This window comes from Perognathus longimembris, chromosome 13, assembly GCF_023159225.1.
Source record: "Perognathus longimembris pacificus isolate PPM17 chromosome 13, ASM2315922v1, whole genome shotgun sequence".
Classification (NCBI taxonomy): domain Eukaryota; kingdom Metazoa; phylum Chordata; class Mammalia; order Rodentia; family Heteromyidae; genus Perognathus; species Perognathus longimembris.
In genome coordinates, this window is record NC_063173.1 from 50603247 (window position 1) to 50624214 (window position 20968).

General features: G+C 35.9%; 2 protein-coding genes across 2 annotated transcripts; both read left to right on the forward strand.

Moving 5' to 3' along the window:
• Positions 1-6489: 6489 nt before the first annotated feature.
• Positions 6490-7440, forward strand: LOC125361786 (olfactory receptor 5D18-like). The gene has a single exon (XM_048360389.1). It carries the CDS (start codon positions 6490-6492, stop codon positions 7438-7440), a length of 951 nt encoding a protein of 316 aa, XP_048216346.1.
• A 5848-nt stretch (positions 7441-13288) lies between these two features.
• LOC125362524 (olfactory receptor 5D18-like) lies at positions 13289-14218 on the forward strand. Its single transcript, XM_048361351.1, has one exon. The coding sequence runs from the start codon at positions 13289-13291 to the stop codon at positions 14216-14218; it is 930 nt and encodes a 309-aa protein (XP_048217308.1).
• The last annotated feature ends 6750 nt before the right edge of the window (positions 14219-20968 follow it).

Here is a 20968-nt window from a genome sequence, read left to right on the forward strand (position 1 = left end):
ATAACTGTTTACATAAGTCCTAAATACACAGAAGTTTTTTCATATATATATTATATATATATATATATATAATTGGTCACATTTGAGACTTAAGTGAATATTATTTTGTTCTTATTACAAGTACCAGCTTTATAAATTCACACTCCACTCCACATATGTGACAGTTTTGACTCACCAATCTATATAACATACAACCTCCAGTTTCTCCTTATTTGTTAGATAACTAGACATCTTTTTTTTTTTTTTTGGCCAGTTCTGTGCCTTGGACTCAGGGCCTGAGCACTGTCCCTGGATTCCTTTTTTTTTGCTCAAGGCTAGCACTCTGCCACTTGAGCCACAACGCCACTTCTGGCCGTTTTGTTTTCTTCTATATATGTGGTGCTGGGGAATTCAACCCAGGGCTTCATGTATACGGGGCAAGCACTCTTGCCACTAGGCCATATCCCCAGCCCCGATAACTAGACATCTTAAGCATTTAACTAATATACCACCAAAAGCTCTGAAAATTAAATAAAATATTTTTTCTTTGTTTCCCATAGTTCAAACGCAAGTTACAAATTTATGTGTCCATGTAAACCTCCAGTGCTTCCTATTCAGTCACCACTCCCACCATGCTCCCCTCTCGAATCCATTTTACATTTCCCACCTTCTTTATCATGTGGTCCATTGAGCACTCTGGCTGTATTTGTTCTCTTTTGCTTTCCTTCTCGCTACCTCTCTACCACCTTGTAAAGTCATTTTCGTTTTCTGATACTCATTTTGCTAAATGACTCTTAATTTGTTGGAAAGACTTACTTCATGCAGTTTCATTGCTGCATATACTGTTCTTCAGTAAACTAGGATCTTAGACTCCCAAACAGAATACTTTTTAAGAGAGAAAAATGTATTTAATGAGAATGGCCAAGAGACATATGAAAAAGTGCTCTACATAACTGGCCATAAAAGAAATGCAAATCAACACAACATTGAGATTCCATCTCACCCCAGTAAGAATGTCATATATCAAGAAAACTAACAATAACAACTGTTGCAGGGGATGTGGCCAAAAGGGAACCCTACTTCATTGTTGGTGGGAATGTAAACTGGTTCAGCCACTCTGGCAAGTAGTATGGAGATTCCTCAGGAGGCTAAATATAGAACTCCCCTATGACCCAGCAGCCCCACTTTTGGGTATCTATCCAAAAGACCACAAACAAAATCACAGTAATGCCACCAGCACAATAATGTTCATCACAGCACAATTTGTCATAGCTAGAATCTGGAACCAACCCAGATGCCCCTCAGTAGACTAATGGATCAGGAAAATGTGGTACATATACACAATGGAATTTTATGGCTCTATCAGAAAGAATGACATTGCCCCATTTGTAAGGAAATGGAAGGACTTGGAAAAAATTATACTAAGTGAAGTGAGCCAGACCCAAAGAAACATGGACTCTATGGTCTCCCTTATTGGGAATAATTAGTACAGGTTTAGGCAAGTCATAGCAGAGCATCACAAGAGCCCAATAGCTATACCCTTATGAACACATAAGATGATGCTAAGTGAAATTAACTCCATGTTATGGAAACGATTGTTATCTCACAGTTGTAACTACTTTCACCGTCCCATGTGTATCTGTAGCTTCTATTATTGATGATGTTCTTGTATCACCTTCCAGTGGTTGTAACTACACTATCTCTGTAATCTTATCTGAGTATATTGGAAACCATGTACACTGGTTTTAGAAGTAGGAATTTGAAAGGGAATACCAAAATTGAGAGACACAGGGTAAAAAAAAAGACAAACAACTACAAAAGCAATACTTGCAAAACTGTTTGGTGTAAGTGAACTGAACACCTCAGGGGGGGAAAGGGAAAGGGGGAGGCGAGAGGGGGGTATGAGGGACAAGGTAACAAACAGTACAAGAAATGTATCCAATGCCTAACATATGAAACTGTAACCTCTGTACATCAGTTTGATAATAAAAATTTGAAAAAAAAGAAAAATATTTAAATTATGAAAAGCCAGAATAAAAGATTATATTTGGCACAAACTGTGAGCATTTATATATAAATTCATGTTAAATGAAGATCATCTCTTTGTTTTCTGAAAATAGTCTGACTATAAGCTGGCTAATGTTTATTCATCAGTTATTTTTGAGTATCAATGAAATATTCTACATTTTAATAATGCAAGCCCACGCCTGCATATTAGTGTCATATTTTTATAACATTTCACTGATCAATTGCCATTGTATACATGAGCCCAAAGTAAACATTAAGGAATTATTTCTGACTCAAAGAACCGAAAAGTCACATGGCCAAGTGCTGTATAAGTACAAAATATTTTTCTATATTTCCATATATATTACTCATAAACAATAGTGTAGAAATAGCCTATTATATTCCTGAAAAAGCATAATTGATAGTTGACCAAAGTTTTCCATCAATGACTGGCTTAGAATTTTCTACACCCTCTTGCTGATCCTGGGTGATGTAAGAGGAAGAAAATATCTTTGGAAATGACCACGTAAAAAGGTTTCAGTTCAGGGCTGGGGATATGGCCTAGTGGCAAGAGTGCTTGCCTCGTATACATGAGGCCCTGGGTTCGATTCCCCAGCACCACATATACAGAAAAAGGCCAGAAGTGGCGCTGTGGCTCAAGTGGCAGAGTGCTAGCCTTGAGCAAAAAAGGAAGCCAGGGACAGTGCTCAGGCCCTGAGTCCAAGGCCCAGGACTGGCCAAAAAAAAAAAAAAAAAAGGTTTCAGTTCAAAAGTACGTGCCATTAACTATGTTTCTGGCTTCATTTGTGAGCCTGTGATTTTGAAGTAAAAGCATAATTTTCTTTATTACAAAACTTTACAATTAAGGTATTAAGTCTAAACTATTTTTTGCAATTGCTAAACAATATAGAAAATATTTCAGCAAATCATTTTTAATTATAGATGCACATACATGTTATTTAACATTTAATAGTTTGTCATCCAGTAACATACATGATTACCTAAATAGTCCATCAATTACTATGTAAAATTTGAAAACATATTTTTTTCAAGTTTTGGAACTACAATTAGCACTATGAATTACAGAAAGTAATAAACTAAAGATAAATCTGTGTATCTACCTGGAATCTTAAACTCTGTGTATAAATTGTATGATGTGAATTGCTTAACATTTTGGCAGCCCGGAGTAGTGCAGTTTTTGCATTGTTTTTCATGGCTCATAATAAGACTTTTAGTGAAGATATATAAGATTAACAGGATAATATCCAGAAATAGTAGTGTCTTAGTGGCAGAATTATTTTATGTTGTATGCTAACCACATTGTATAAATATATTTTCATAGCCTGTTGAATTTATAATAGTAACTTTCTAGTTTTATTTAATGTTTATTTCCTTCCTCCTATTAATGAAAATCCATGAAGGCCTAATGAAATCATAGCCTTTTCTCTAATTTGATAATACATCACAGAAGATATCATCTCAATGTTACATAAATGTATATCAATAACAAGGGAGTATATTTTAGAGATTTTGAAATTGGCACGATGAAGGTAAGAAAATTACAGAAATTAAGAAAGTTCTTATAACTGAATGGTGACACATCAGTTCTTTACAAAAGAATTATTTTGTAACAGGAGAGGAAGTTTCTTCTAATTATAGTTTACACAACAAATGCTCAGGATTCCCTAGAGTCCATGTCCCCAGAGTAGAGCAGATAGACATGAAACAAACAGCATTGTCATAGAGAAATAAAAGATCTAAGTGTGGAGCTGGGAATGTGGCCTAGTGGTAGAGTGCTTGCCTAGCATGCTTGAAGCCCTGGGTTTGACTCTTCAGCACCACATATACAGAATAGGCCTGAAGTGGCACTGTGGGTGAAGTGGTAGAGTGATAGCCTGAACTAAAAGAAGCCAGGGACAGAGCTCAGACCCTGTTTCCAGCCCCAGGACTGGCAAAAACAAAACAAAACAAAAAAAACCCTAAAACAAAAAATCTCTAAGTGTATCGTTTCCCTGAGACACTTCTAAATGTTTTGGCAGTTGAAGATTGCCTCTTCTATATCATTCTACGTATTAAGAATCACTGCATTTATTTGAAATCATTTATGAGAATGTACGAATATTTGAATTTGGAGGAAGACTGTGCATGTTGTTTCTTGAAACATAATCCATTTAAAAGGAACCTCAGGTAAGTTGCTCTGATATTGACATTTCTTTCAATTCTATATGAAATACTTAGGGAAAGGAAAATTCTAATTTTCCTTGAGTGCAAAGAAATCATAATATCTCTTTATTTTAATTATGTATGTGTGTTTGTTTGTTTGTGTGCATGCATGTGTATGGTGCTAATGTATTTTTGTTAGGGTCATTTTACCATGTTGAAAACTATGACCTTCATTTCTGTGCTTCAAAGCTTAAACTGTTAATGAAATGTTAAATGTATGTTTTTTCTTAGGAAAATAATACGTTCAGGAACAGGGGCTGCAATAAACATACATTGCAACATAAACATAATATAGCAAAGTATCCTAGGCATTATAGATCTACTGTAATTATAAAGGTACAAATAAATAGAGTTGAAAAAATGCTAATACTAGAGCTCCAGACTATTTCCCTGGAAGAACTATATGAAAACATAATTAAAACAAGGTGTACCATAAAACCGTAGAGGAGAAATGGATCAATGTGACAAATTAGAAGAACCCAATTAGAGTCTTTATAGCCAACATTTAAAAATCTATGCAAGTTGATAAATCAACTTGTTCATGTTATGCTTGGGAGATATTGTAGAAGGCATGTTGCATAATCATATCCAAAATACATGTGTATGAAAGTGGGGCTTGTGAAAGAGTCAATTGGTACTTTTATTTTTCTTGTATGTTCAGGAAGAAAATGATGTCTTTAAGAAACCAAAAGTTATAAAGAAGTCCAGTTCCATAAAGATATCCTACAACAAGGTGCTCCTGGTGGCTCACACCTTTAATCAGGAGGCTGAAATCTGATGGTAAAGGTTCCAAGCCAGCCCTGGTAGAAAAGTCTATGATATTTTTGTCTTCACTAAACTACTAAAAAAGCCAGAAGTGGAGCCATGGCTCAAGCGGTAGAATACTGCTAGCCTTAAGAAAAATGCTGGGATGGTGCCCAGACCCAGAGTTCAAGCCCCACTGGTAGTAGAAAGTTGGTAGCAGAAAAATTGCTAAGGAAGACTAAACACAAAAAATGGTAAAGATGTCAGTAATGGTTTGTTTAAAATTCTAGCAAGTATCCTGCCATTAATATTACTAAGTTACACTTGGGCAAATTATATAGGTTTTATTTTTTCCTCATGGCAAGGTGGAGAATAATTAGAGGTATACTGGTTTCATCAGGAGTCATTGCTGTAGTAGGAGAGTACTGTAGATTTCTCACCCTGTGTGATCATAGACTAAGGAAATTAATCAAAGTTCCTAAATAAAAAGAAACATTTTTCACACCTGATTAACAGAATGCTCTTCACAATACCCAGTAGTAGTGAAAGGATAGTGTTACAGCTGGGGTTCTCTGCCTACATTCAGAAGCAGAAGATTTTGTGGACATTTCCATGTGTACAGATCAAGGTAAAAGTTATGCCACATCTTAGATGTAAGCGAAATAGTCAATCATCTATCAAATATACTCATCAACTTCCAGAGTCAGTCACTTATCCTAGACAAATTGTGTGAATTTATTAAAACTAGAATCGTTATGGATTAAAAATACCAAGTGCTCATATTAATCTTATATATGTTTTCTCCTAGACCATCACTCCTAAATTTAAATGACTAGTAATTAACTAGTTGACCATGTTTCCAACAATATGTACAACAGACAGATTGTGTATCAAGTAGAACTTCTAATAATATTTTCAAAACTATTTTACAGTATTCCATTTATTTTGAATTTTTGACCTTCACCCATGACCATTGGGTGAGTAAATGGCCACAAAACTGCTCTCAGAAATTTTTTTTTCATAAGACAACGAAAATAACCCACAAATCAGTGCAGTAAATATTTATGAGTACTTGATACTGTGATATTGATGGGAAAGACAAAAGCTCATTACAAAGAATAATGGGCTTTGGACAGGATTAATTCTGTTCCACAATTTTTACCACTTGTAAATTGCATATTAAAAGAATGTAATCTTTCCCAAGTCATGTATTGACATCATTACAATATTCTCAATGTTTTTCTGATTTGATGTTTTCTTTCATAACATATGAGTGTTTTGTTACCATGAAGCATTTTAAGGATCTGGTAACTTTACAAAAAATTAAAGAAAATAATGAGTCTGATAAGTACTATAATGTATTTTCAGGTAATAAAGATTCACTCCAGAGGAAAAAGCTAACAACCAGTGACCAATAATCTTTGAGTGGTTAGGGAAGAATTAACAGTGAACCACGAGATTCTGGAACCAATTTGTCAAGTTCTGGTGCTCAGATTTTCTTCCTCTCTTCTTGATTTTCTTCTTAAATGAAGGAATATGTCACATAATACTGTAAACCAGAGCTTTGTGACCACATTCATCCTCATAGGCTTCTCAGATTACCCATACCTCCAGGCACCCCTCTTCCTCATATTCTTGACCATCTACACAATCACTCTTATTGGAAATTTGGGAATTATTGTGGTCATCAGGGTTAATCCTAAACTTCATACCCCCATGTACTTTTTCCTCACCCACCTTGCGTTTTTGGACATCTGTTATTCCAGTGTGTTTACACCCAAACTCCTAGAGATTTTGGTTGTGGAAGACAGAAGTATCTCCTTCCAAGAATGCATGACACAATTTTTCTTCATTTGCACATTTGTGATTACAGAAATGTTTATGCTGGCTGTGATGGCTTATGACAGGTTTGTGGCCGTGTGTAATCCTCTGCTCTACACAGTTGTGATGTCCCGCAAGCTCTGTGTTCTCCTCGTAGCTGGGACTTACCTATGGGGTGGCCTCTGCTCTGTCATACTCACTTATTCCCTAGGGCAACTATCTTACTGTGGACCTGCAATTATAAATCACTTTGGTTGTGAGTACTCTGCAGTCATCTCTGTGTCTTGTTCTGACTCATCGTTCAGCCAGATTGCCTGTTTCATCATTTCCATACTTAGTGAGTCCTGCAGCCTCCTGATCACCCTGGCTTCCTATGTGGTGATAGTTGTCACCATCATGAAGATGCCCTCCAAAGGTGGCCTGAGGAGAGCCTTCTCCACCTGTACCTCCCACCTTACGGCCATCACTATCTTCCATGGGATCATTCTCCTACTCTACTGTGTGCCCAACTCCAACAGCTCAATGCTCCTGATCAAAGTGGCCACCGCCCTTTACACAGTCATGATCCCCATGTTGAACCCCCTTATCTACAGCCTGAGGAACAAGGATGTGAAGGAGACAGTCAGGAGGCTCATCCACTCCAAACTGCATCCTCACTTGGTGTAATTCAAGTAACTTTATACATAAATCCTGGATAGACATAAATATCTCACTTGCCATATCCATGAAAATTGAACCTTAAGTGAATGCTAGTTATTCTTAATGTAAGTGCTTCCATGACTAATGGTAATTGTCCATATGTGTCCACACTCAGGTCCTATATCTTATAGTTTTGATTCAGCAAGATATAAAATATTATCATAAATTTATCTTTTACATTCTGTCAACCAGACATCTTATGCTCTAAACTAAATTTTCAATCAAATATTATGTTACTTTTAATCATATATTTTTAAATAGAAAAAAATTAGCATATATAAACTTGGTTATAGAAAAATTTTAGCTTACCTTCACTAGGTATATAAAACCTGGCATATTCTGTGAGTAATTATATTTAAACAGGATCTTCTGTTTGTGCTATGCAGTAGTTTTGAATTTAAGCAGACATATGTTTGAAGTAGGTTAAGATTTATATTCATTATTCATTTTATTATTATTGTAATGTACTACCAAACTAATAAAATTGGCTCAAGTTTGCAAAATAATATCATGTTTGTCTTTAATGAAAAGCAGAGTTCTTTTTTTTAAGTTTATTTTAAATTAATTTTTATTTGTTTATTTTTTTATTGTCAAAGTGATGTACAGAGGGATTACAGTTTCATATGTTAGGCCTTGGGTACATTTCTTGTACTGTTTGTTACCTCCTCTCTCATTCCCTCCTCTTCCTCCCCCCTTCCCCACTCCCATGAGTTGTTCAGTTGGTTTACACCATATGGTTTTGCAAGTATTGCTTTTGGGTTGTTTGTCTTTTTATACTTTGTCTCTCGATTTTGATATTCCCTTTCACTTTCCTAGTTCTAATACCAGTGTATACAGTACCCAGTGTATTCAGATGAGATAGAGTGATAGCATGAGGACAACCACAGGAAGGGATACAAGAGGATCATTGACCAAAGAAGCTACAGTTTCACATGGCATGTTGAAAGTAATTACAACAATGATATAACACTCGTTTCCATAACATGGAGTTTATTTCACTTAGCATCATCTTATGCGTTCATACAGGCATAGCTATTAAGCTGTTGTGATCCTCTGCTGTGACTAGCCTAAACGTGTGCTAATTATTCCCTATGAGAAAAACCATGGAATCCATGTTTCTTTGGGTCTGGCTCACTTCACTTAGTATAATTATTTCCAAGTCCTTCCATTTCCTTATGAATGGGGCAATGTCATTCTTTCTGATAGAGGCATAAAATTCCATTGTGTATATGTACCACATTTTCCTGATCCATTCGTCTACTGCAGGGCATCTGGGTTGGTTCCATATTTTAGCTATGACAAATTGTGCTGTGATGAACATTGTTGTGCTGGTGGCTTTAGTGTGTTCTTGTTTGTGGTCTTTTGGGTAGATGCCCAAAAGTGGGGCTGCTGGGTCATAGGGGAGCTCTAGGTTTAGCCTTCTCTCTTTTTTTTTTTTTTTGGCCAGTCCTGGGGCTTGGACTCAGGGCCTGAGCACTGTCCCTGGCTTCTTTTTGCTCAAGGCTAGCACTCTGCCACTTGAGCCACAGCGCCACTTCTGGCCATTTTCTGTATATATGGTGCTGGGGAATTGAACCCAGGGCCTCATATATATGAGGCAAGCACTCTTGCCACTAGGCCATATCCCCAGCCCCAATGTTTAACCTTCTGAGGAATCTCCACATTATTTTCCAGAGTGGCTAAACCAGTTTACATTCCCACCAACAATTAAGTAGGGATCCCTTTTGGCCACATCCCCTCCAACATGTGTTATTGTTAGTTTTCTTGATAAAGGACATTCTTACTGGAGTGAGATGGAGTCTCAATGTTGTTTTGATTTGCATTTCTTTTATGGCCAGTGACAGAGCACTATCTCATATGTCTCTGGGCCATTCTCATTTCCTCATCAGAGAAGTCCCTTTTGAAGTCTTTAGCCCACTTGTTAAGGGGGCTGTTGGTTCTTTGTGGTTTTGTTTTGGAGGAATGTAGTTTTTTTAGTTCTGCATATATTTTAGATATGAGGCCCTTGTCCATTCTATGGCCAGTAAAGATCTTTTTCCAACCTGTGGGCTTTCTGTTTATCTTGGGAGCTATGTCCTTTGCCCTGAAGAAGCTCTGCAGTCTGATGCAGTCCCACTTGTCCAACCTTTCTTTGATTTGTTGCATTTCTGGGCCTTTATTAAGGAAGTTTTGTCCTGTGCCAAGGAGCCCAAGTGTTTCTCCTACTCCTTCTTGTAGTGTTTCCAGGTTATTTTATTATTATTGTAATGTACTACCAAGCTAATAAAATTGGCTAAAGCTTGCAAAATCATATCATGTTTGTCTTTAATGAAAAGCAGAGTTCTATTTTTAACTATCTTTTCTTTTCTTTTCTTTCTTATCAAACAACTACACAATTCATGGGTGCTTATGGGAGGGATTCAGATTGAGTGAGAGAAAAGAAGAAAGTGGATGAAAGAAAATGTACTCATTTCTTGATTTGTAATTGTAATTCCTCTCTACATCACTATTATAACAACAAGAAATTATGTTTTAGAAAATCATGTTTTTGTAAGATTTTACTAACCAGTAAGAACCATATAAGTCACCACAATGTAAATATTGAGAAAGTACTTTCTCATTGTTGTCAAATTGAAAATTACATGCAAACCACTATGTAATACACTTCGAAATAGCAATACCATTCCTCAGAGAGATACAGAAAACATTAAAATATTCATGTGGACCACAAAAGGCTCCAAAGAGCAAAACAATCATGAACCAAAATAGTAATGCTGGAGACATCACAATATCAGATCTTAAACTTTACTATACAGCTGAAGTAACAAAATCAGCTTGGTAGTGATATAAGAAACAGACCCGAGGACCAACAGAAAAGCCTAGAAACACAGAAATAAACCCATGTACATACAGCCATTCTGTATTTGACAATGGACTCACCAACACATTATGGAAAAAAGACAATCTTTCCACAAATGGTGCTGGAAAAAACAGAATTGTGTATGCAGAAGATAGAATCTAGACTCCAGTCTTGTAACATTCTAGTAATATCAATTAAATATAGATTAAATACCTCAATGTAAGACCTGAAACTTTGAAACTACTACAAGAAGGAGTAGGGAAAAACATTAGAACTTATTGGTATAGACAGTAACTTTCTAAGTAGAGTCCCAGAGGCTCAGCAAATATAAAGAGACTTTATAAATGGGGTTGCATCTAGCTAATACCATTCTACACAAGAAGGTCATAGTTACTAAGCTAAAGCCAACCTACAGAATGTGAGGAGATCTGTTCCAGCTTGTAGTTAGGCAATAGTCTAATGTCTAGACTATACAAGGAACTCAAGGAACTAACCCCCTTCCCCAAACAAAAAATGAAAAATAAATGGACAAAGGATCTAAATAGGAACTTCTCAGAAGAAGTAAAAATGGCCAACAAACACATAAATGATGAACATTTCTCTCAATAAAGGAAGTGTAAATCACAAAACTGACTTTCCATCCCAATCCAGTAAGCATAGCCCTCATGAAGAATAGGAAAAAGAGCAAATGTTGATCAGAATGTGGGGGAAAAGGATCTGGTACATTGTTGGTGAGAGCATAAACTAGTATAAGCACTATGAAAAGTCTGACGGTTCCTCAAAAAAACGAAACCTAGAACTACCCTGTGATACAGGAATACCACCCACTCTTGGGCGTTACATGGAAAGGCTACAACTCAATATACAGCAAAGACACAGGGCTCTACAAAGACCCATGTTCATACTGCATTAGTCACCACAGCCCAGCTGTGGAAATAGCCCAAATGCTCAAAAATAGATTAGTGGGTCACAAATATATATTTATGTATACATACATTCATATATACATGTACATTATATATGTACATATAGGTATATATGAAATGCAACTACATACACACATATATGCATATGCTTTCATATGCAGAACAATATCTCTGACTGCCTGTTATCAATCTTATTCACTCTCTCCTGTGTCCCTGGAAGTGGCTGGACAGTGAGATTTGCATGGTCATTTGACCATGTGTAGCGATACTGATGGAAAATCCATGCACCTAAACAATCCCAATCATAGGAAGCCCCATTTGGAGGAACATGTAGGATAGGATTCTTAGTCCTGATGTCTAAATATAAAGGAGTGTATAGAATATGTAAGGTTTTTTCCTGTCGGAAACTATGAGGAAAAGCTTCATGCAAAAAAGACATGAAAAAAGACTCAGATCAAAATTACTTATGTTGATGATACTGGAACACTTGTGGCTATTTATTCACATAGTTAATTTTTCACAATTTTATACAGAGATAATTTTGTTTGTTAATTGGGGGTAGAAGCCTCACAGACTAATTTGCCTAGGCTGGTTTTGAACCACAATCTACAGATGTTAGCCTCCTGAAAAGCGAAGATTACAGTGGCGAAACACTGTTGCCTAGCACATATTGATTGTTCACACAAAAAAAAATATTCTGTAAGTATCAGGAGAAAAAGCTTCCTCTAATTACTTTGTAGGTCACACAAGAAACTATCAGGATTCCCAAGGGTCTGTGTCCCCAAAGTCAAGCAGATAGACACAAAACAAACATCATGATCCTTGACAAATAAATGTTCAGAGTCACTCTTTTACTTGAGACATCTCTACCACCTCTCTAAAATAGTTTGGCTGTCAAAAATATTATTATTTGCCTCTTTCTTGCCATTCTATTTTTAAAGAATAATTGTATTTATTTAGAATAATTTTAAGAACATTCGAGTTTCACAGAAAGCTGTATAATTGCAATCAATAATGTAGTTCAGGAAAACTGGCTCATGGTAAGTTGCTTTAATACTGACTTTCTTCAATATTATATGATGTATACTCAGCACTAGAAACAAATTGGGGCAGAAAAATTCTATTATTTTAGTATCTATTTTAACTAATTGTATATACTAAGATGCTAATCCCTATGCTCATTATTCCTAGAATCTTTTCACTGACTTTAAAGCTTTGATCTTAATTTCTTTGTTATACAGACTAGGAATTTTCCAAGAAAGGTTAATGTATGATTTGTTCTCAGAAATGTAATGAATTTAGATAAATGGAGTAATATATGTCTACATACACATGTGTATATTAATATCTATGGATATATTCCTATATATGTATATGAATAAAATAGCAAAATATGCTGGGCATTTTAGATAACTGGTGAGGGAAAAGATGCATGGAAAAAAAACAACTGGAAAAATATAGTGATATTGTGACATCCTCTCTTAGAAGAAATGTTTATGAGAAAATTTAAGATCCTGTTAAGTAGTTCTTTATGTATTCTTGGTGCTAAAACTCATAGAAAAAGTAATAGCATTACAAAAGATGACTGATGTTTGTTAAGACAAGTTTCTTTCCACAAACATTTACAACATTTTTATTGCATATCAAATATCTGTAATCTTATCAAAGACCCCCCCCCTGTCATTCTTATCCAGTGTTTGTCATCCTTTAATCATCACTCCAATCTTTTCAATGCTTTTCCCACTTGGCTATATTTAATCCAAAATGGTTTAAGGATCTGATACTTCTACATATAATTTATTAAAAGTGATTATTTATTTTTGGATATTCTATTTCACTTCAAGATAATATGCCTGCATTGCTGAAGTACAAACTGAGGACCCATAATCAACCACAACAGAGTGGGTAAAGCAAGAATCAACAACAAAGTAGAAGACACACGAAGCCATGGCGACACTATTTATCGTCACTGTTTCCACTGAGACTTGAATGTATTTCTCTACTCAGATATACTGCCTTTCTGCTCGTTTCTCTTGTTACATGAGGGAATATGGTAAACCAGAGCTTTGTGACCACATTCATCCTCATAGGCTTCTCAGACTACCCACAACTGCAGGCGCCCCTCTTCCTCGCATTCCTGAGCGTCTACACAGTCACTCTCCTTGGAAACTTGGGAATCATTGTGGTCATCAGGATCAATCCCAAACTTCATACGCCCATGTACTTTTTCCTCACCCACCTTGCGTTTTTGGACATCTGTTATTCCAGTGTGTTTACACCCAAACTCCTAGAGATCTTGGTTGTGGAAGACAGAAGTATCTCCTTCCGAGAATGCATGACCCAATTTTTCTTTATTTGTGCCTGTGTGGTTATAGAAATGTTTATGCTGGCCGTGATGGCCTATGACAGGTTGGTGGCCGTGTGCAACCCTCTGCTCTACACAGTCGCCATGTCCCCTAAGCTCTGTGCTCTCCTCATAGCTGGGACTTACCTATGGGGTGGCCTGTGCTCAGCCATACTCACTTATTCCCTGGGGCAGCTGTCCTACTGTGGAGCCGGCATCATCAATCACTTTGGCTGTGAGTACTCAGCAGTCCTCTCTGCAGCTTGCTCAGACACAACTTTCAGCCAGATAGCATGCTTAGTCATTTCACTGTTCAACGAGTCCTGCAGCCTCCTGATCACCCTGGCTTCTTATGTGGTCATAGTTGTCACCATCCTGAGGATGCCCTCCAAAGGGGGCCTGAGGACAGCCTTCTCCACCTGTACCTCCCACCTGACAGCTATCAGCATTTTCCATGGTGTTGTCCTTCTTCTCTACTGTGTGCCCAACTCCAAAAGCTCCTGGCTCCTGGTCAAAGTGTCTACTCTACTCTTTACAGTCATGATCCCCATGCTGAATCCCCTCATCTACAGCCTGAGGAACAAGGACGTGAAGGAGACAGTCAGGAGGCTCATCCACTCCAAGCTCTTGCTGTAGTTCAAATTATGAAAGTACATCCACATGCAGGCAAAGGCACACAAACGTATCCTATTTCACATTTTGATACATTTTTAATACATGATCGAAGGATACTATACATGATTGTGTTTTATCCCTAACATGCTTCTATGCATAGGAAAGAATTTAAACTTTTGGAATGACATTATTATTATTTTTTTATTTTATTGCATCTGCTATTTATTCTGATTCACTTTGCCTGACAAGATTTAGATAATGAAATGTGCTTCATTATCTTGACACTGGGCCTCATGGAAGTAAGAAATTCATATTCAGCACTGTTAATTCTCTTCAAATTCCTTTTATTAAATATACTGCAATCGTATGGGCTAACTATCTCAATTCATCAATGTTGTTGTACAGTTTTTTTCAATTTTGTTAAAGTAGTGTAGTTTATCTAAGTGTGATACCTCAGGTTTTTATTATGAAATTATTGATGAAAATTTAGCTACTCTGTTAATGTTGAAAATATTACCTATTCTGTTAATTTATTATTTTGAACAGCAGTATAATGTATTTCAGTTCAATAAAAGCTACAGAAAATAATGCTGATGTCTTTAAATGCTTCATTCCCTCCTAACAATACTTATGTTTTGAGCAACACAACCCCAATTATTAAATTATTTTTTGTAGAATTGCAATAAAGTTCCCTTTGTATCAGTCTGCTTCTTCTCAGTAAAAGACATTATATTGTTAGCTAAGAAAGGATACCATTTAGGGCTGGGAATATGGCTTAGTGGTAGAGTGCTTGTCCATCATGACACAAAGTCCTGGATTCATTCCCATCATCACTTCAACAGAAATGTCCCTTTGGTTCAAGAGGTAGAGTGCTAGCCTTGAGCAAAAAGAAGCCAGGGATAGTGCTCAGGCCCAGAGTCCAAGCCCCAGGACTGGAAAGAGAGAGAGAGAGAGAGAGAGAGAGAGAGAGAGAGAGAGAGAGCCATTTTCCTCTTCTCCCTCCTAAACCTATCACTATTTCATATAATCTATATCTCCAAAATAGAATATAATAGTTTTGAAATATTATGTCGACTTACTTTCTTTTCAAAATTATTTATCAAATTCAGATAACATATTCCCTTTTCTGAAATTGTAAAATGCATGATCTTCCTTTTATAGATGAGAATTATGTAGTTTTTTTTATCTCTAAAGAAAGTTAAACCATTTGAAGAAGGTAGAACTTAACTCTATTATCTTTGAACATTTAAGTATAAATTATTTGTAGCAATTATATTTTGATGGCTCCTTTCTATAATCTTATATATTCAGAAGGCTAAGACCTGGAGAGTTATAGTTCAATTCAAGCCTAGGTAGAAAAATTCACAAACCTTTATCTCCTAACTAAACAACACAAAGCTAGGCTCAGGGTCTGGCTCAAATGATAGATTGTGAACTCAACAAGAAAACTGAATGAACAAAGATTCTAAATTCAAAGACAGTACCAGCAAAAAAATCTACGTATGTTTGCATTCATGCATGCATGTTTGTATGTATGCATGTATGCACATGTGTATTTATGTATGTGTGTATATATGTACGGATGTATGTATGTATGATTATTTTTATCTATATTTTCTATAGTTGAAGTCCAAAAGAGAATCTTCTGTATTAAATTTATGAATGTTTTTATAGGGGCTGGGGATATGGCCTAGTGGCGAGAGAGCTTGCCTTGTATACATGAGGCCCTGGGTTTGATTCCCCAGCACCACATATACAGAAAACGGCCAGAAGTGGCGCTGTGGCTCAAGTGGCAGAGTGCCAGCCTTGAGCAAAAAGGAAGCCAGGGACAGTGCTCAGGCCCTGAGTCCAAGGCCCAGGACTGGCCAAAAAAAAAGAATGTTTTTGTATTTTACTCTCTGACTGCTTAAACTTCATTTTTTAAGAAGGCATCAGGGTTGGGTTTATGAGAGAATGCTTCTTTGGCTGAGTCTATCTGTTTTTCTGTCTATCTATCTATCTATCTATCTGTCTCTCTACCTACTTGTCTATCTACCTACCTACCGGCCTACTTAGCTACCTATCATCTACCTATCTACCTACATATCTATATTTCTATCTGTGTATCTAGCTATTCATCCATTCTTTACCAATCAGTATTTTCAGAAATAATTATTTCCCATTCAGTCAATATATTATGTTTCATTCTATGTTGATTTTGAATATGCACAATTTTAATGAAAATTAAGCTAATTTTATTCAAGTCAATTTGAAGGCATTGACTTTAGCAAAATAATAATGAAAATATATTTAAATTAAAATTAAGTTTTAATAATTTTCTGTATTTTTCCATTTAAAACATTCTTGTATTTAGTTTTATCAACTTTTTCAATTATTCTTTTTGTTGTTGTTTGTTTTTTGCCTGTCCTGGGCCTTGAACTCAGGTCCTGAGCACTGTCCCTGGATTCTTTTTGCTCAAGGCTAGCTAGCACTCTACCACTTGAGGCACAGCACCACTTCTGGCTGCTTTCTATATATGTGGTGCTGAGGAATCGAACCCAGGGCTTTATGTATATGAGGCAAGCACTCTTGCCATTGGGCCATATTCCCAGCCCTCTTTTTTTTAACTTTAGAAAATATATTAGGAATATTTTCACATTGGGAAATGTATTAGGAATGTTATCCTTTGCCATTTTTTAGTACTGTTGCCTGAACGCAAGGTGCCCCGCTCTGGCTCAGTTTTTTTCATCCATGGCTGGTGCTTTACTACTTGAACCACAATTCCAATTTCAGTACTTTGTTAGTTTATTTGAGGTAAGAGTCTCTTAGAAAAGACTGTGTTGCCTGACTTTCAAATGAGTTTACAAATCTCATCTTGAATAGCTAGGATCATAGATATGAGCCACTGACACTCAGCTGTTCTTTCTTACCTTTATGCCATAAACTGCATTTATTGGTTTGTGTGTATTGAATTATCCTTGAATTCCTGGAATAAAACCCAACAGGTTGTTGTTTATTAACTTTTTGTACTGACACATTTGATTACTTGTATTTTACTGACAAATTTTTGCAAATGTTTTCATCAGGAATGAATATTAATCTGATGTGTGTGTGGGGGGGGGGTTGGTCAGTCTTGGACTTGAACTCAGAGATAAGTGCTGTCCTAGAACAGTTTTACTCAAGGCTAGCACTCTACCACTTGAGCCACAGCTCTATTTCCAGCTTTTTGGTGACTAATTGGAGCTAAGAGTCTCAGGAACTTTCCTATTGAGCCTGGCTTCAAACCTAGATCTTTGATCATCAGATCTCCTTTTCCTGAGTAGCTAGGATTACAGGTGTGAGCCACCAGTACCTGGTTAGTGAATCTTTTAATAGCTGAAAATCACAGTTAAGGAGAAACATAATGTAATACAAGATTTATCTGAGGCAATGATGTAACACCAACAAAGAAAAATACAAAAGGCAAAATGAATTGATGACTCAAAGAAATGTATATTTCTTTAAAGGCAAATGATAAACATATATAGAATCAAGAAAAAAAAGAATGACAACAGAAAATGACTGACATTTTTCTGAAATAAAGGAAGTCATTAGTGAGAATTTTACAGGTACGTGATTGCTAAACAATGCCAAATGAAAATTATACTAAATTTTGAAGTAAACAAATTATTCGGAGTTATTCTTTGAAGAAGGGATAATTTGACAAAAGGCTGATTTTTTTCATTTAAAATGTTGAAGATTAGCTATTGAAAAAGTATATTCAGTAGTGTGCTGGTTTTAAGTGTTAAAATTTATATCCAGTATAAATTAAAATCAAGACATAAAGTATGATAGAAAATTCGATATTTAAAACTTTTAATCTTAAGTAATTGTACAAAGGAGTTTCAAATTTACAAGTCAAAATATGAGTATAATGCCTTTTGATCTATGTCATTCTATCATTCTCTCTAGCCCTCTTTCCCAGTTCCATTCATTTCCTCATTACAGAGTTCAATTTTTATACCATGTACATTAAATATAATGACTTATTGCTCTGCCAAACCCATTAGATTTGGAATTTTTGTGAGAACTTTGGTGGAACATTTTAATTTATGAGGAAATAGATGAATAAATCTTAAACCTGAGTCAAGACTATAGACAATTGGTACTTTCTTATCTGCACACAAAAACAGACAATACTTAACGATGAACAGAAAAGCCAGGATACTTTTATTAATTTTGAAGTTTCCTTATTTCAGCAATGTACTAATTAGACACAGATCACAATTTTCTAATACAGAATAAGCATGTTCTAATTTCCCATGGGACAGTGTTATTAACTAATCATAATTTTAATTAGGAAGAAGAGATTTTCTTCAGATTGTCTTGCTTGTAGTTCAAGCTCATGGTAAACACCTTGTGAAGGCTCTCTGGGATTTTTATTCCCTAAAGTCATGCAATGTAGATTTAATATACACTACATGGTGCCTAAATTTTATCTCTCAGTCTGACTCAGACTAAGACTGTCTATACTGAACATGACCTTTTTTTTTTCCATCAGTCTTTTTTGGTACTTGAACTCTGGGCCTGGGCACTGTCCCTGAGCTCTTCAACTCAGAGCTAGCACTCTACCACGTTGAGCCACAGTGCCACTTCTGGTTATCTGGTGGTTAATTGGAGATAAGAGTCTCACAGACTTTTCTGCCTGGGCTGGCTTTGAACTGCGGTCTTCAGATCTCTGCATCTTGAGTAGCTAAGATAAAAGGTGTGAGTCACTAATGTTAGCTATATGAAAATTTTTAACTCTTAAAAAATAGAAATGTTCTTAATGGCCTATGGTAAATGAAATTCTCATTGCTTAATTTCAAGCTAAGATAACTTTTATAGTTACAGTTTTTGAGAAATAAATTGATACTTAATTGAACTTTTCAAAGAAACCATGGAAAATTAAATCTGTCCGGCTGCTGGCAAATAATTAATCAGTCATCCAACAGTAATTTCGATTCAGAAAACTCTGATTCAAAAGTTGAATAGTTTTTTGGCAAACAGCACCTCTGCCAGTCTACTAGCTGTGGTACCCGTCTCATTCAGCTAAGAATAAAAGTACAAGGTATTGAAACCTCTTCCCCACATTGTTAAGAATCTTGTCTTGTTTTCTTTTTTGAATCTGTATTCCTTAAAGATGCTTCATGTTCTTAGATATTAAAATAATGTTCATTAACCATTCTCAATTTTTACACATCTTTTAGAGGACTGTACTTTTCGACATTTTATTTATTTTTTAAGTAGTTGTCTAAAGGAGTTTCAATTCCACAAGTCAGATTATGACTTCAATGCATTTTATTGATGTCATTCCTTCTATTGCTCTCCCCAATCTTTGCTCATCTCAGCCATACTCTCAACATTTCTTACATAATGCACATTAAATGCAATGACTGTATTTACTCACTCTACCTCTCTCCATATTTGTGTATAAATGCAATGACTGTATTTACTATTTACTCATTCTACCTCTCTCCATATTTGTGTCCCACCCCCCCCCCCCCCGCCATTCCTCTTCAAAACACATTTCAGCTACTTGGTTTTATTTCAACTAGTTCCTTAATTTTTCAGCAAAATTACAAGATTGGATACCTTTAGATGAATATATATTTTAAAATATGTATAAAACTGTTAAGAAATATAATAGACTTGATATAATTTTATTTTTATTTGTAGGCAAGATCAAATCAGTGCAGTTTAACTGAACAATGCTCTCTGCACCAGAGTTTTCAGGCAGTATGCTCCCTCGCATTTGACATTAAGCGAAAGCATGAGTGAGTACGGTCATAATATTCACTGTGCATGTGTGAAAATGGACCCATAGATAGGATGTGGAGAGGTACAGAAGAATCATGATAGGGGTGACAATAACCAAGATGGTTTTTATTCACAAACACATGCTGAATTGAAATCTTTTTGTAAAACTACTTAAAGATGTTTTCTCTTTTAAAAAGGTACCCGTGCTTATACTCTGAGGGGAAATTGTCATTCCAGTGGGAACAGACAAAAGTATTGAATGTTTATGTGCATGAAACTACAGGCCTCTTGTAAAGTTGTCATCGTTTGAGTGCCACAATAGATTAAAATTGAAAGGATGATTTCAGCATACTTGGAGAGACAGGTCAGCTGAATAGTTGTTATTTAGAAAGAGGAATATATTGTGGAGTAAGAGTGCAAATGAGACTTGATCTTGAATTATTTTATTTTTTACTTTAACTGTATTCGTCAAAGCCTTAAGAGGAAAAGGAGGCCAGGAGAAGCCAGAAAAGAAAAGGAAGAATAAAAAGAGACAGGCTCACATGCTGACAGTTTGGGATATTGGAAGGAAATTGAGTACATAAGCTAAGGAATAGTTAGAATTAAATCAAAGAACAACATTGCATTTTACTATATGTCAACCAAAATGTTTCTTGTTTCTTATTGCACCAACTATGATTTCTAAATAAACAACAGGTGCTTATGCTAGAATTTTGTGTATGCTAGGAATCCTATGCAAATTCTGAAAGGAGAAAAAAAAAAGAAAATGTTTTGCTCAATCCACTGTAATGAAGAATACAGTCCCAGGTGCCCTAAGGTTGGTATCTTATTGGGATACTCTCTATACATAGCAAAATCATAAGAGTAATGGTAGTTACACCATGAATATTTAATATATACTGGGTCATATACAAGCAGTTGAAGGATTGAGACACAGAGCTTGAACATCTCATCAGAGCTGTCTTTGCTATTTGATTCTGGTAGAGTTTCAGTTCACATTACTTGATCCAACTA

Coding starts and splice junctions, on each gene's coding strand:
- LOC125361786 (XM_048360389.1), top strand. CDS start 6,490: ATGTCACATAATACTGTAAACCAGAGCTTTGTGACCACATTCATCCTC.
- LOC125362524 (XM_048361351.1), top strand. CDS start 13,289: ATGGTAAACCAGAGCTTTGTGACCACATTCATCCTCATAGGCTTCTCA.